Genomic DNA, 13,741 nt, shown 5'->3' with positions numbered 1-13,741 from the left:
AGTCCAGGTCCGTATTCTTCTCCCCTTTCTACTCCCTGTCTTGGACTCTGCCTGGTGCCTTGTCCCCAGGGCTCAGGAAACAGCCTCTGGACTCCCTTATTAAGAACACACTGCTGCTCTGATGCTTCGATAGCTATTGGAACAAAACCTGAGCCCATACCATGAAGGCTCGCCTCTCTAGTCCCACTCAGTGTTCTTCTCACTCTGTCCAATCACATGGGTTCAGTCTGCTATTTCTCAAACATGCCAAGATCATTCCCACTTCTCAGCATTTACGTTTTCTGGTGTCTTGCCAGAAATGCCATTTCCTTTGATTTTTATGAGACTGTCTTTCTCATTCTAATCGCTTGGTTCTAATTAAATGACTTCTCTCTATAGACTCCTTCCCAGTGCTCTGCTAGGTCTGGATGTGGTTCGTCCCCTAAGAGTTCATGTGTTGGAAACCTGGTTCTAGCATGGTGATGTTTTGGAGGTGGTGGGACTGTTAAGAGGTAGAAACTAGTAGGAGTTGATAAAGTATTTGGGGGTGCAAACCCAGAAGGGATTATTGTGGTTCTTTTGACTACAGTTAATTCTTGAAAGAGAGGGTTGTTATAGATGTGCAAGATTGGCTTCTTCATGCTCTCTGGCTTCCTGTCTTGCAATGTGATCTTCCCTTTTTTCATCCACTCATGCCACTGTGAAGCCACTCACTGTGAGGCCTCATCAGAGCCAAACAGAAGCTGATGTCATGCTCTTGAGTCTTTAAAATTGTGAGCTAATTAAATCTCTTTTCTTCATAAAGTATATAGCCTTGGTTATTTTGTTACAGTAATAGAAAACTGTCTAACACATGCCCTAAGCATGTGTCCCTCCATTCTTGCACCCTGGTTAATTTTCTTTATATCCCTTTCTGCTCATAGAGGTGGAGCAAGTTTCTAAGAGCCACAGCCAAGTAATATGATGCATGGCATTTTTGGTTGAATGGTGATGCCAGCTAGCCATTGAGATGATATGATTATGTTAAGATTTGCATTCATATGGATATTGGACTCCTGCTGTTCACCTCGGCCTGCTACAGGGACTCCTGGAGAGTTCCCATTGGTTGGGGAAGTGCAGTAGGAGGGAATTCCGGGGGAGGAACTTCCTCTGGGGTTCTGGGAGAACGCTGCGGGGAGTGGATCGGCAATCTTCCCCGGGCATTGGCGGCAGTTTCAAAAAATAAAGTGTGTTCCTGCTTGAGTGGCTCGTGATTTTGTGCCCAGCCAGACTGTGGCAGCAAGTTTATTTATTGTTTTTTCCCTGGAATACAAGCATTATGAAAATATTTTCCTGGTTTCTTAAGTTCTCCAGAGAAAGCTTGGACATAGTGTTAAGTAAATGAATGTGTACCTGAAGGCTGGGCATATCCTTCTTTGTTGTTTTCAGTATATTTAAAAATCATTCTTCCCACCCTCCCATGATGCCTTCCTTTTGGTTAATCCAGCAGATGTGATCACTTGCCCAGGAATCTCAGATTCAATGTCAACATTTCATCCAATGCTACAGTTTTAATGTGGTTTACCACCACCAAAACTCATGTTGAAGCAAGGTGATGAGACCTAGAAGGAGAGGAGACAGGGTTGCCCTTGTGAAGGGATGAATTCTGGTCTTGAGGACTGGGTTGGGACTCACAGGAGCAGATTAGTTCCTGAGAGAGTGGGCTGTTATAACAGAGCCCAAGATCTCTTCCACATGCAGGCACTCCTACTACATGAGGCCATCCAGCACAAGGCCCTCATTTGAGCCAAGCAGACACCATGATATTTGAACTTTACAGCCACCAGAATGATAAAACAAACAAACCTCTTTTCTTTATTAATGACCCAGTGCCAAGTATTCTGTCATAGCAACACAAAACAGACTAAAACAGCCAATAACAATGAAAAATGGCCTCATGGGCTTTTTTTAGCATGATCCTGCTCAATGCTACCCACATCAAGCAGCACTCTCTGGTTTTCCTCCTGTTCTTAGCTGTCTCTCTTTTTTTTTTTCTGCTATAATTAGAAGCACATGAAAGCAGAGGCCACATTCCTATGGTGTTCTCAGCATCTAGAGCACTGTCTACTGCAAATCGATATGTAATCATTGAAATAATAGTGCTGACTTAATAAAGAGAAACAAAAATCCAGGCCTCGGATGATGCAAATCATTTACAAAAGCCAAAAACAAAACAAACAACAACAAACTTAAAAAACAAGTACCAATGAAGAAATACCCTTTGCCAGCATTGCATGACTTAGCAAGGCAGGAACCTGCTCTCCATGTAATTTACACTCTTTTCCTACAAAATAAACTGTTTGCAAATTTCCCTCCTAATGTTTTGAATCATGTAATTATTAGTTTGTCTGGAATTCATTGTAAAAATGTTGACTCTAACAAACATGTTTAACATTCGAAAAATGAACAGAAATAAAAATTAGCTAAGATGATAGGATTCACCTTAATATAAAATAAAACCCAATTAGGATTCCCTGGGAAACTCGAGAACATTCTGTACACATAACACAGGAGCAGAATGCTATGAAAAGAAACAACTAAGTGCAGGAGAAAGCCTTTAGAAAATAAAAACAAATACCAAAATGAATGTTCCATAGAGATGCTGGAAGATAAAGTCAAGGAAATCCTTCCAACTTTAAGAAAGAGAACAAGAGTTGGAAAATCTGAAAGAAAAGATAATATATATCTTAACTAGTAGGAATCCCATAAAAGCAAGAAAAAAACAAAAAAAAAAAAAAAGAGAGAGAAAAAGCAGAGGGGAAAATTTATCAAAAAAAAAAAAAATACAAAGGGATCTCCGGGCCTGGAAGGAATATATGTGTGATCTACCCAGAGCCAAGCAGCATGGGTGAAAAAGACTCTTGCTCAGGTTGTTGGTTATGAAATCCCAGAAGACCAAGCCTGATGGGAAGATCCTAAAAGCTCCCGGAGAGGAAAAGACAGGTTGCCCACAGAACCATGACCTTCAGACCACCCTGGAGGACAAGAGAGCGGGCTTCTTCAAGTTCTGAGGACTGGAGTTGTCCAACCAAGAGAGCCCGGTGGAGGGCAAGATGAAGATGACCTCGGGGGGCAGTCTCTCGCCTGTGCCTCCCACGAGCCCTTTTCTAGGAGTTCTCTCACTGAGACTTTCCAGTTAAACAAGGTCGGGAAGCAAGAGCTCCTGGTGGGAGGGGGAAGGTGGATAGAGGTCCAAGGGATGAAGGGAAAGGTGCTCACTCTGGAGAATGGTACTGAGTCTCTCCAGGCAGAGGCATGAAGATGGGAACACATCATTTGGTTATGAAGACTCATCTCATAGAGATAGGTCAACACCAATATAACAAGCCGTGCAGGGAGCTTGGAGTAGGAACATGAAGGAAATATTCATCCAACATGGCAGGAGGGCAGCAGACCCTGCTCCAGTGGGTCAGCCAGAGAGTGTAGGCACGTTCTCTACATGGAGAAGCGAGAGTTACCTAAAGAACTAAATCTAGCAACAGCATATAAAGACACTGACGCGGGGACAGGGCCCTGCTAGTCTTCTTATGTTATGATTTTTGTTTTGTACTGACTTGTTGAACCAGGGGTGAGTAGCATTTTGAAAAATGTTAACATGCTTACTCTGTTACATCTGCTGGGGCTTATGCAGTAGTATGCAACCCTTACAATAATAGGCAACATTGAGAAAGACTCTCAAGTGACTTTACTAGGGGATGGGTAAAAATCGACCTAGTTGTTTTCACACTCAACTAACGTGGTGCACACAGAGAGAGCTCCAACGTACCAATCATGAAAAAGTTGCACAACGACCACGTAGGACTGAATTTAACCCACGGAAAATCAAGAACACATACCAAAAGAATGATCCTGTCTGTGTGTGTGTGTGTGTGTGTGTGTGAGATAGCGCATGTGCAGGAGCACCCGGATCTCACTGGTATCATTTCAATCTACAAGAGAATGTGTGGAATTTCATACAAATAACTTTTTCCCTTAACCTTCAGGGAGGAGTCAGGACTAGGGAGAATGCTCCTGCCCTATGCTAAGCAAAGGCTCTTTGTTCACCTTTTATTTTTGAGCCCAGAGGTGCTGGGGTGTCGGCACAGAGACAAGCCACTGCCCACAGAGCTGTTTAGGCCTGGCGGCTGGAACAGGGGCAGGAAAGCCTCTGGCCTCTGCCCTGGCCTCCTCCCACCCAGCACCACCAACCTCTGAGTCCTCCATCTCTTAACCTCCACAGGTGTGGGCCACCTGTGACCACCCACTTGTCTCTGAGTGCTCTTACCCCTGTCTCAAGTCCAAAATGAGCTACTAACAGAAACTTCAGTGTCATTATTGCCACTTTGTATTTAAATTCCAGCCTGAAATTCACATGATCACATGGTTCTGTTTTTAAAATAATAGACTATTTTTGAATGCCTTTAAATATCTCTAAGTCTGTAAAAAGTTCACAGTGCCACAGAAATTAAGCTATTTTTTTCTCCTTGATTCTTGTGAGACAGACACCCCGGCAGGTGATTTTAAGACAACACTTGGCAACAAGCCCTTGGGTGCTGGATGACAGGTGGGGCTGGAAAGAAAAGTTGCTGGGCACAACCTGAGCCAGGATCAGTAAACTCAATTGCAATCCTGAAAAATTCCTTACAGCTGAAAATAACAATTCTGACTCATGTGTGTGGTTCCTTCTAGCACAACAAGGTTATGAGCTCAGGAAGATTTTTCTTGCATGTTTCTGGGTGTTCTCTTTGGTTTTGTTTTTTTTTCTTCTCTGGACAAATGTCATGAAGAAACAGCAAGATGGCTAAGTGGAATCAGGACAAACTGAAGACAAGGGTGGCCTGCATGGTGAAGAGACCAAGAATTGGGACTTCCAAGAAACACACGTATAACCTTCGGGGTTACATCCTGATAATCCCCTTGTAAATTGAAAATGCCCTAAGTTAAAAACGCATTTAACACACCCCACCTCCCAGACATCACAGCTCAACAAGGAGCTCACTATCAAGCATCCCTTGCTCCCCTTGGGCCAGCATGGCTGACCGGGAGCCACAATTCACTGCTGCTGCCCAGCATCGCATGACAGCACAGGGCTACAAACCTTTGCTTGGGAAAAAAAGATTGTAATTCTGAAATATGGGTTGAAGTGGATGCATACCATTTTCACACCACCATAAAGTAGAAAAATCACAAGTCAAAGACCATTGTGAGGGGGAACAGTCTGTCTTGGTAGCTCCCTATAGTCATTCATCAGGAGTCCCTACACTAGAGTTTAGATTTAAATGTTATGGGTGGGGGGTGTCCATTCCCAGAGAACTGAAGAATTCATAACACTTCCTAATTATGGCTTCTTTGAGGTCTGACTCATGTGGACTAGGAATCCAGACTGATGGGTAACAATCCTCTCCCTGTACACAGGGACCTGGTCCTTGTAGGCATCTCCTTGCTCACAGGCCATTGACTTCTTCATTGGAACCCAGAAAGAGAACTGGAAAGAAAATCTTTCCTGGATGCCGAAGGCATACTGCGTAGGCCTGGGCCATCAGGCAGGGCTGCCTGGGCCAACTCACGTAAAAGGAGGCAGGCAGGGGTGGGGGCTGAGCCTTGAGGCTTCTGGCCCCTGGGAGAGGGATGAGAGGGTGAGGGTGCACCCTGGAGCCCACCCACAGCACAGTGGAGGAAGGGGAGATGGAAGGCAGCTCTTCCCCTGGTCCCAGGCAGCCATGGCCTAAAGATTCGTTGGAGTGATAGCCAAGTGGAAGGTGTTAAGTTGGAAGAGCTGTTAGCTATGAAAGGCAGGGAGATCAATTGGCCTAAAACTGAACCCTCAGCAAGAGCAAGGCATCTGCTTTTAGTTATGCCAAGAAAGGGGTAAAGAGGTTCTGATCAACCTCATCAAGTGGCACTGAGACAAGTGAGAGCAGGGCACAGACCTACAGCATCAACTTCCCAGTAGAAAGGCTGGCATCGTTTGACAGGCAGCCAGCTGCCCATTGCTAAAAGTAAGTAAATGACGAAGCCGAGATCTAAGCCTCAAATTCAAGTTCATATTAAAAGCCTCATCAAGCCCAGAGCTGGTGTAGCTGGGCTCTGCTTTGTGGCATGAAGCGCAGCTGTGCTAACTGCCACCTGCATGGATGGATGCTCACAACCATGGCTCCTACCAGCTGGGCCACCACTCAGTCCTCTTTTCTTCCTCTCATTCAGTAAGGGCTTTGTTACTGGATGCTGGCCGCCCTCCCTGGAGAGGCCCAGGGTGCTCCTGCCACCAGGTTGGAGAAGGGTGCCCCATTGACCATGGTCAAAGCCCCTTCCAACCACTCTTCCATGGCCCAGCAGGTATAAGCAGGACACCAACAAGAGGGACATTTAAACATGTGGGCTGGCTCGTCAGTGTAGATCTGTCCTTGGCCCATAAAGAAGGCAAGCTACGACCCTATGGGCACTTCCTACTTCAGTATATTTCTTGCTATTTCTAGAAGGCAAGAAAAGGCTCCACCTAAGCAAACCACTTGGCACTTAGATTAAAAGGTTAGAATTTTAATACTGATCTGAAGAATGCCAAAGCGGGTGGGGGGAAGGATATTGCAAGTAGCAATGTAACAACCTGGGATTTGAAGACCCTCTGGAATGTTCCTCCTCCTCCTCTGGTCCATGCTGGGTCCGGCAGCGCGCAGTGCTCTGAGAGGCAGGCAGCTGTGTCAGGGCTTTCAGAGAAGAAGCTAGGACCACTGGCAGAGAGGTGGGGTGTGGGCTGCCTCCAGGATGGGGTCCGCCCAAGCACCCCCACCTTCCACCATCCAGGAGAGTCTCGGCTGAAATTATCTGGAAGTTTCCTCACTTCTCTACTTTCCCGGGTGCCCCACCTCGGCTGGCAGAACAGGTTTTTCCACTCTGGCTGGTGTCAGATAGAGAAGGGACATGCTCAAGAATGTCTAATGACATGTTTGTCAAAGCAGTTGGTCAGCAGCCCTGTCCAGTAAGGAACTTGCTGACCTCTCTTCTGCGGCCTGGCCCCCTGGGAACCCATCAGAGCTTTCGAACATTCCTCTTGCACTAAGTGGGAGCTCACTGCTGATGGTGCTCATGAGTTTAAGGTTGTGGCCTGCTTTGCTGAGACACAGTCGTGCTGTGTAGACATGGTAGGCCACACAGTGGACACACTCACACACCTATGGGCTTTTTTTTCCTCACTGTGTTGCTGAGGCTGGCCTTGAAGCCCTGGGCTCAAGCGATCCTCCTGCCTTTACTTACCCTATGGGGAAGCTGGACAACCACGTGCCACCACACCCAGCTTCATTCATGGGCTTTGAAAGAGTGAACCACTCCACAAACACAGGAGGTGAGGTTATCCAAGTCAGAACAGGTGCGTGTGAAATACAAAATGCCATTACTAACAAGCTCAAGAGTAAAGCAGGTTTTTAATTAAAAGTTTGGTCTTTTTCTAAATTATTCTTGCAAATGTAAGAACTTTTGTCATTTTCAGACATATCATCTTCTAAGGATTTTTAAAAGCGGAGAGATCTGCCCCTACATAATTTGAGAATCAGTTGTCTCCCTGTTGGCAGCCATGTTTTCTTCACCAGGATTGGGAATTAGGTCTGGAACAGTCTTCCCTGAGGAGAGATGGGTGGATCTCGGAAGGCAAAGTGGGTCTGAGAAGCAGAGGTCCTCCTGATCCAGGAGATCCACAGAGAGGGTTAGAAGGAACCATCCACCTCTGGGGACACACTGAGAAAGTGGATCCTGCAGAGGACTCAACTGTAGGTGTATCGAGTCAAACACTCCCCCATTTATTCAAAAAAGACATTAAGGGGAAAGAGGCCCATGAAACAATTTGACCTTGGATGTGAACCCACAAGGCATGCTGGTTAGGTTCTAATGACAAAGCTATTGACACTTACAAAAAATAGCAATTGAAAAATAACCTGCAATATCAGTCTTCTGATTACAAAAGTAATGTAACAACAACAGATGATGCATGTTCACTTTAGAAAACAGAAAGACTACAGATAAACAAAGCACACTGACCCCACCCTTTGAGCATCATTTGCACCTGTGCTGTGTGTGGCCTTGGTGTTCATATAGATGGTTTCTGACTAATATGGTTCCACTTACGATTTTTTTTAAACTTTACCATGGTATGAAAGTGTACCCACACAACCATTCTGTTTTATAATTTCAGTATAATATTCAACAGATTACATGAGATAGTCAATACTTTATTATAAATAGGCTTTGTGTTACACGATCTTGCCCAACTGTAGGTTATCATTAGTGTTCCAAGCACGTTCAAGGTAGGCTAGGCTAAGCTATGGTGTTGGGTGGGTGAAGAGCATTAAATGCATCTTCGACTTACCATGGCTTTATCGAGACATAACCCTATCATGATTTTTTATTTATATATGACAGAAGAATGCATGACAATTCTTATTACACATATAGAGCACAATTTTTCATATCTCTGGTTGGATACATAGTATATTCACACCAATTCGTGTCTTCATACCTGTACTTTGGATAATAGTGATCATCACATTCAACCATCATTAATTAGTCCATGGCCCCTTCCTTCCCCTCCCACCCCTCTGCCCTGTCTAGAGTTCATCTATTCCTCCCATGCTTCCCCTCCTTATCCCACTATGAATCAGCCTCCTTATACTCCATCATAATTTAAGGAGCATTTGGTATTTATACTCTGTAAAAATGAAATCCAACATGTGAAGTATTAAAATTGGACTCTACAATGGAGGTGACATAGGGTTCAGTCTCTGAAATTAATAAATTTCTGCTAGTTAGTTAGCTCCAGGGCTAGGGCTCCCAGGCTCAGTCTTTAAAATCTGAGGATGGAGTATGAGCATAAATCTTTATAAGCTTCCTTAAGGGGATTCAGTTACTATCATAATTCTTTAATATACAATTTCCTTAATGCTGAGCCACTGGAACGAATTTTCTGATGTATTGCAGGCCACTTTCTTCTCTTTTTCTTTGATTTTATGGTTTGTGTGTTAGGTCCCTGATAAACACCTCCCTCACCCACAAGGGTTTCAGGGGTGTCCCTTCTCTGCCCTGTTTCCAACCCCAAGCAGCTAGCACAGTACCCAGTCCCATCATGCCCCCTGTGTGTGCTCTTAGATTTATTCCCCACAGGGATGATGAGGAGACCTGAGATTCCATGGTAGAAAATGGCATGTGAGGGCAGAAAAGTCTTCAGAAGCTGCTATGGGATCACAGCTGTCAGGGAGAGGGGATGAACCAAGGAACAGTAGAAAATTCAGACACAGATCTTTAAAGGAAATAAATGAAGGACTGGGGATAATCAGTGCTTTCACCTCTAGGTTCACATTAAACATTTTCTGGTTATCTGTTCTACCCCAAGTCTGGAAGGTGGGTTTGGTTCCAGTTTTGTCCAGGGCCCATCATACCCAGGTCCCTGGGACATGTAAGAACCAAAGGAAGATCCCTGGGGACTTAGAGGGCATCATCTTAGTCTTGCCACTCATGAGCCTGAGTGAGAGGAGCCAGTTAGAAAGGTAGATCTCCATGCCCAGACTTACTCAATGAGACTTCACATTTTACAAGATCCCCAGGGGACATATGTGTACTTTAATATCCCAGAATTCTTGCTCTATGGGACTCAAACCATTTAGACTAGTTGATCTCAACTTTGGCTGCATTAAAATTATAGAGGAACTTTTTTAAAATGCCCAGACCACCAAGATACTGTTCCAGTGGGTCTGGATGGGGTCTGGGAATCGGCAGTCACAACACAGTGACTCTGTGGGCCAGGGTTGCCTTTAGATCACCAGATCTTGACCAGGAAGGGGATGGGGCAGAGGCCTCTGCAGATGATACAATCACCTACCCTACAAACCCCAAATGGTCCCAGCATCCCTGCCCCGACTCTCATCTCTCAGGACGGCTAAGAGAAGCAGCAGGTGGGAAAGTAAAGCGGCAAATGCTCTGGAAAGACAGAGGTTCTGCTCCAAAGTCAGGGATAGCATTCTATTGTCCACATCGCCTTATCTCATGCTAAGAAAGCAAGATACAAATCAACACTCTGGCAACATTTGTGCTGGGAAATGTCAAAGAGAAAATACTTCTCCCATTTCATAATTTGACTTATGTGCATAGAAACCTCACCCTTATTAGCTTCTAAACATTTGAGATGGAGAAAAATTACTTACACTGAACAAAACATTTGCTGGACCAGTGCCCATTTGTTAATACAGTTACAAACACACAGGACCTTTTGAACCCAATGTGTTTAAACCCAACATGTGGGCCTCTCAAATCCAGCTTGTGGGCCTCTCAAATCCAGCATGATGGCCTCTCACACCCAACATGGGGGCCTCTCAAACCCAACATGGGGGCCTCTCAAATCCAACATGTGGTCCCTACCAAACCTCAAAGGACAGACTATTAGAATGAAAGTTCTAGAAGTCAGGCTGGGTTCAGATGTCAGTTTTTTGATTTATGAGTTGTTGACCATGAACAAATTTCTAGACCTCTCTCACCCTCAAGTTAATCAGCTATAAAACAGGGATAAAAGTACCATATTCACAGGTTGCTCTGAGGATTAAATGAGATTATTTGGTAAAACATTGAACCCAGAACCTGGTATGTACTAAGATATTAACACATATTTATTGTTAACAATGTCAATGATATTGTGTTAGTGTTAAAAATGGCACAACTTGGGGAAGGGAGGGGGCATGAGGGTAGGAAAGATGGTGGAATGAGATGGACATCATTACCCTAAGCACATGTATGAAGATACAAATGGTGTGACTCTACTTTATGTACAACCAGAGATATGAAAAATTGTGCTCTATATGTGTACGATGAATCATAATGCATTCTGCTGTCATACATAATGAATTAGAATTAAGAAAATGGCAAAACTTTAGTGGAAAAATCTTTAAAATGTTCAAGCCCAATAATCTGACTTTCGTAAATCTATTTTATGGAAATAACCTGAAACTCATGTATAAAAAAGATAGAATGGAATGCTTTTGCAAAGTGTGAACAATTAGAAGCAACTCCAGTGTCTAATAGAAGAATAAGGATTAGGTCAATAATTTTATGTAGAAGTCTCATATAAAATGATATTTCATTTAATCACATGAGCTAGGTGGTACCTTGGGTAAATGTAAAAATAATAAAAAGATTAGGAGGAGAAAGTAGCATACATTATATCCACTTTATAAATACCATAAAGTTAAAACAAAGTCTCTTAATGACAGAGAAGCAGATGAGAAGAGAATATGCCTATATGTTAACTATTTTTGAATGTGGAACAGTAGGACTCTAGGTAATTTTTTCTTTGCTTTTTTCAATTTTGCTTTAATGAAAACACATTATTTTATAATGCAAAAACAAAACCCCCATTTTAAAAAGTCCTTTAACCAACATAAAATAATACCCTAATATTTAAGCCCACAATATTGAGCCCACAATAAATTTTATTCATGGCCCTTCAATTTTTAGAATTTAAGTGAAAATCCCAAGATATATTTTGTGATAAAAAAGCACCAACTAATTGTCATTTTCTTTCCTTTGGTTGAAAACCCCTTGTCCTTATACAGCCTGAACTCCCTACAGGACAAGCATGGCAGCTCACACCCAGGCCAGCATGGCTAGCTCCACCCTTACCATTATGGGTCTCCATGGCGCGTTCTGGACACACGGTTGATCCCTCCGGCCCCACACACCAGTACATGCTGGGTGGTCCCCGCGACATGCCAGCCATCAACCCTCAAGGCAGCCAATCTCCAAAGGCAGGTCCTGCTGTTGTCACCGCCACCGCAGCTGCCCAGGTGGGTTAAGGCACGGACACACAGTCATGGTTGAGTGGAGTTTTCTCCCCTTCTAGTGGAGAAAAACATCATAAAATAAGAGATTTTGTAACTCAAGTCATTTCTGGCACCCCCTACAAATAATTACTTTATATTGGTCCACTGGTATTTCTTTTCCTTTGCAATATTCTTCTTCACAGTCTATCTATCTGGCCAAATTCATCAGGTTAGAACTGCGAAAGGACAGAGCTCCCTACATTCCACTTCAGCACTGGGTTTAAATCTTGTCTCCCTGAGAAGAAACCCTAAGCAATCTCAGAGCATTTGCTGGTAAAGGGCTCAGTCATCATTCAATGAACACATATCTTATGTCTCTTGTCAGATAGCCAGGCCCTGTGCAGGGCCCAGTGACATCAATACGGCTCAATGAAGCTTCTGCCCTCAGGGTCTCCTGCTCCAGTTGGTATGGGGCAGATACATGTACAGATGGACACAATACAAGTCCCTGCCCTTGCCCAGGATAGATTCTTCTGGAAGTCAAGAGGTGGGCATGTAATCCCAAAAGGGCAGTCGGGCAACAATCCCAGAAAGAAGGGGTCTGGAAGGAATTGTTGCTGGTTATGAAGTCAAGTTGGGTTGAGTTTTGGAGGCTAACAGAAATGATCCCCAGAAATGTGCTTCTCTACCTCTGGACATGTGGCAATGCCTGGAGACATTTTTTTGATGGTCACAACAGGAGGAGAGGGGTGCTGACAGGCATGCAGTGGGTAGAGGTCCAGGATACTACTAACCCTCCTATAAGGTACAGGACAGCCTCCTGTAACAGAGAATTATCTGGACCCAAATGGTTCCATGGTGGAAAACCTCAGTTAGATGAAGACCAAACTCTTAAAACAAACTGTGACAAACTCCTGAGGCCACGTGCTGCTCTTCCATGCTAGGATCCCACCAAGTTTGGAAGTCCCCTGAACATGAATGCCCATTTTGCTCTGCTGGTTAAGGGACCAGAAATGTCTGAGGGCACAACTCAGGCCTGGTACAGGGATAACTGCATGACAGGACCGTATTACTATATCAAGTAGGTGTTCCAATCCATGGTCCTATATTGTATACATAAAGTACAAAGTCATTGACACTGAGACAGACAAGTTCAAAATGGGGAGCGATGGCGCAACCAAAAAAATTGGTAAAAAATTAGAGTCATGTAAATAAAGCCTAATACTCTATGTAAAAGCACAGTATGACTGTCCAAGGTGTGGACTCCCTCTGTCTCATGTTATCAGTGTGATCTCCAGCTGAAATTTACACTTCTCAGTTTTCTTATCTGTTAAAAATAAACATGCATGGGTGGGAATGTGGCTCAAGCGGTAGCACGCTCGCCTGCCATGCGTGCGGCCTGGGTTCGATCCTCAGCACCACATACAAAACAAAGATGGTGTGTCTGTCGAAAACTAAAAAATAAATATTAAAAAAAATTCTCTCTCTCTCTCTCTCTCTTAAAAAAAATAGACACGCATCCTGATTCCCCCACTACCTCTCAGTTTGCTGAAAATTTACTAGGGCAAAGTATCTACATTCACATTCTACAACAGGGCTGGTGTGGTCTTTATCTGCAAAGTCAGCATGAGGGCTTGGGTACCAGCAGGGCTGAATAAGCTCAGGGTGTCAACACTAGAGGGCAGAGGCTCTGTCTCCCCAGAAAGCAGGTTTTGGAAGATACTCTGTACCATGTGGGCACCAAGCAAGCTACAGAGGAGGGCTGTAAGAGCACCTGGAATTTCTGTCTAAGAGCCTGGGAGTCAGGCACCTGGCCCAGATGGGCTGAACTCTTCAAGGCAGAAGGTAGGACCAGGAGACTCTGACCAGGTAGTCTTGCTTCTTTTGAACCTTGCTGAAGCAAAAAAAGGAATGGTTTAGAGAAACACATGTTCTTGAACTTGGGGAGCCTG

At 44.2% G+C, this 13,741-nt stretch overlaps 1 protein-coding gene across 4 annotated transcripts in view; it reads right to left on the bottom strand.

Moving 5' to 3' along the window:
* The window catches only part of Lrrk1 (leucine rich repeat kinase 1), a 154,206-nt gene that overhangs the window by 137,100 nt on the left and 3,365 nt on the right, over positions 1–13,741 (bottom strand). For 2 of the 4 annotated variants that reach the window (XM_078051266.1, XM_078051264.1), the window contains exon 2: positions 11,650–11,865. In XM_078051266.1, the coding sequence (XP_077907392.1) occupies positions 11,650–11,746 (97 nt within the window). In that variant the 5' untranslated portion in view covers positions 11,747–11,865. Of the gene's footprint in view, positions 1–6,601; positions 6,815–11,649; positions 11,866–13,563; positions 13,684–13,741 lie in introns of those variants that run through there. The other 2 variants (XM_078051265.1, XM_078051267.1) reach the window with 2 other exon arrangements.

Source organism: Ictidomys tridecemlineatus, chromosome 5 (assembly GCF_052094955.1).
Source record: "Ictidomys tridecemlineatus isolate mIctTri1 chromosome 5, mIctTri1.hap1, whole genome shotgun sequence".
Classification (NCBI taxonomy): Eukaryota; Metazoa; Chordata; class Mammalia; order Rodentia; family Sciuridae; genus Ictidomys; species Ictidomys tridecemlineatus.
The sequence above is the reverse complement of the archived record's forward strand: the minus strand, read 5'-3'. Positions and strand labels throughout refer to the sequence as shown.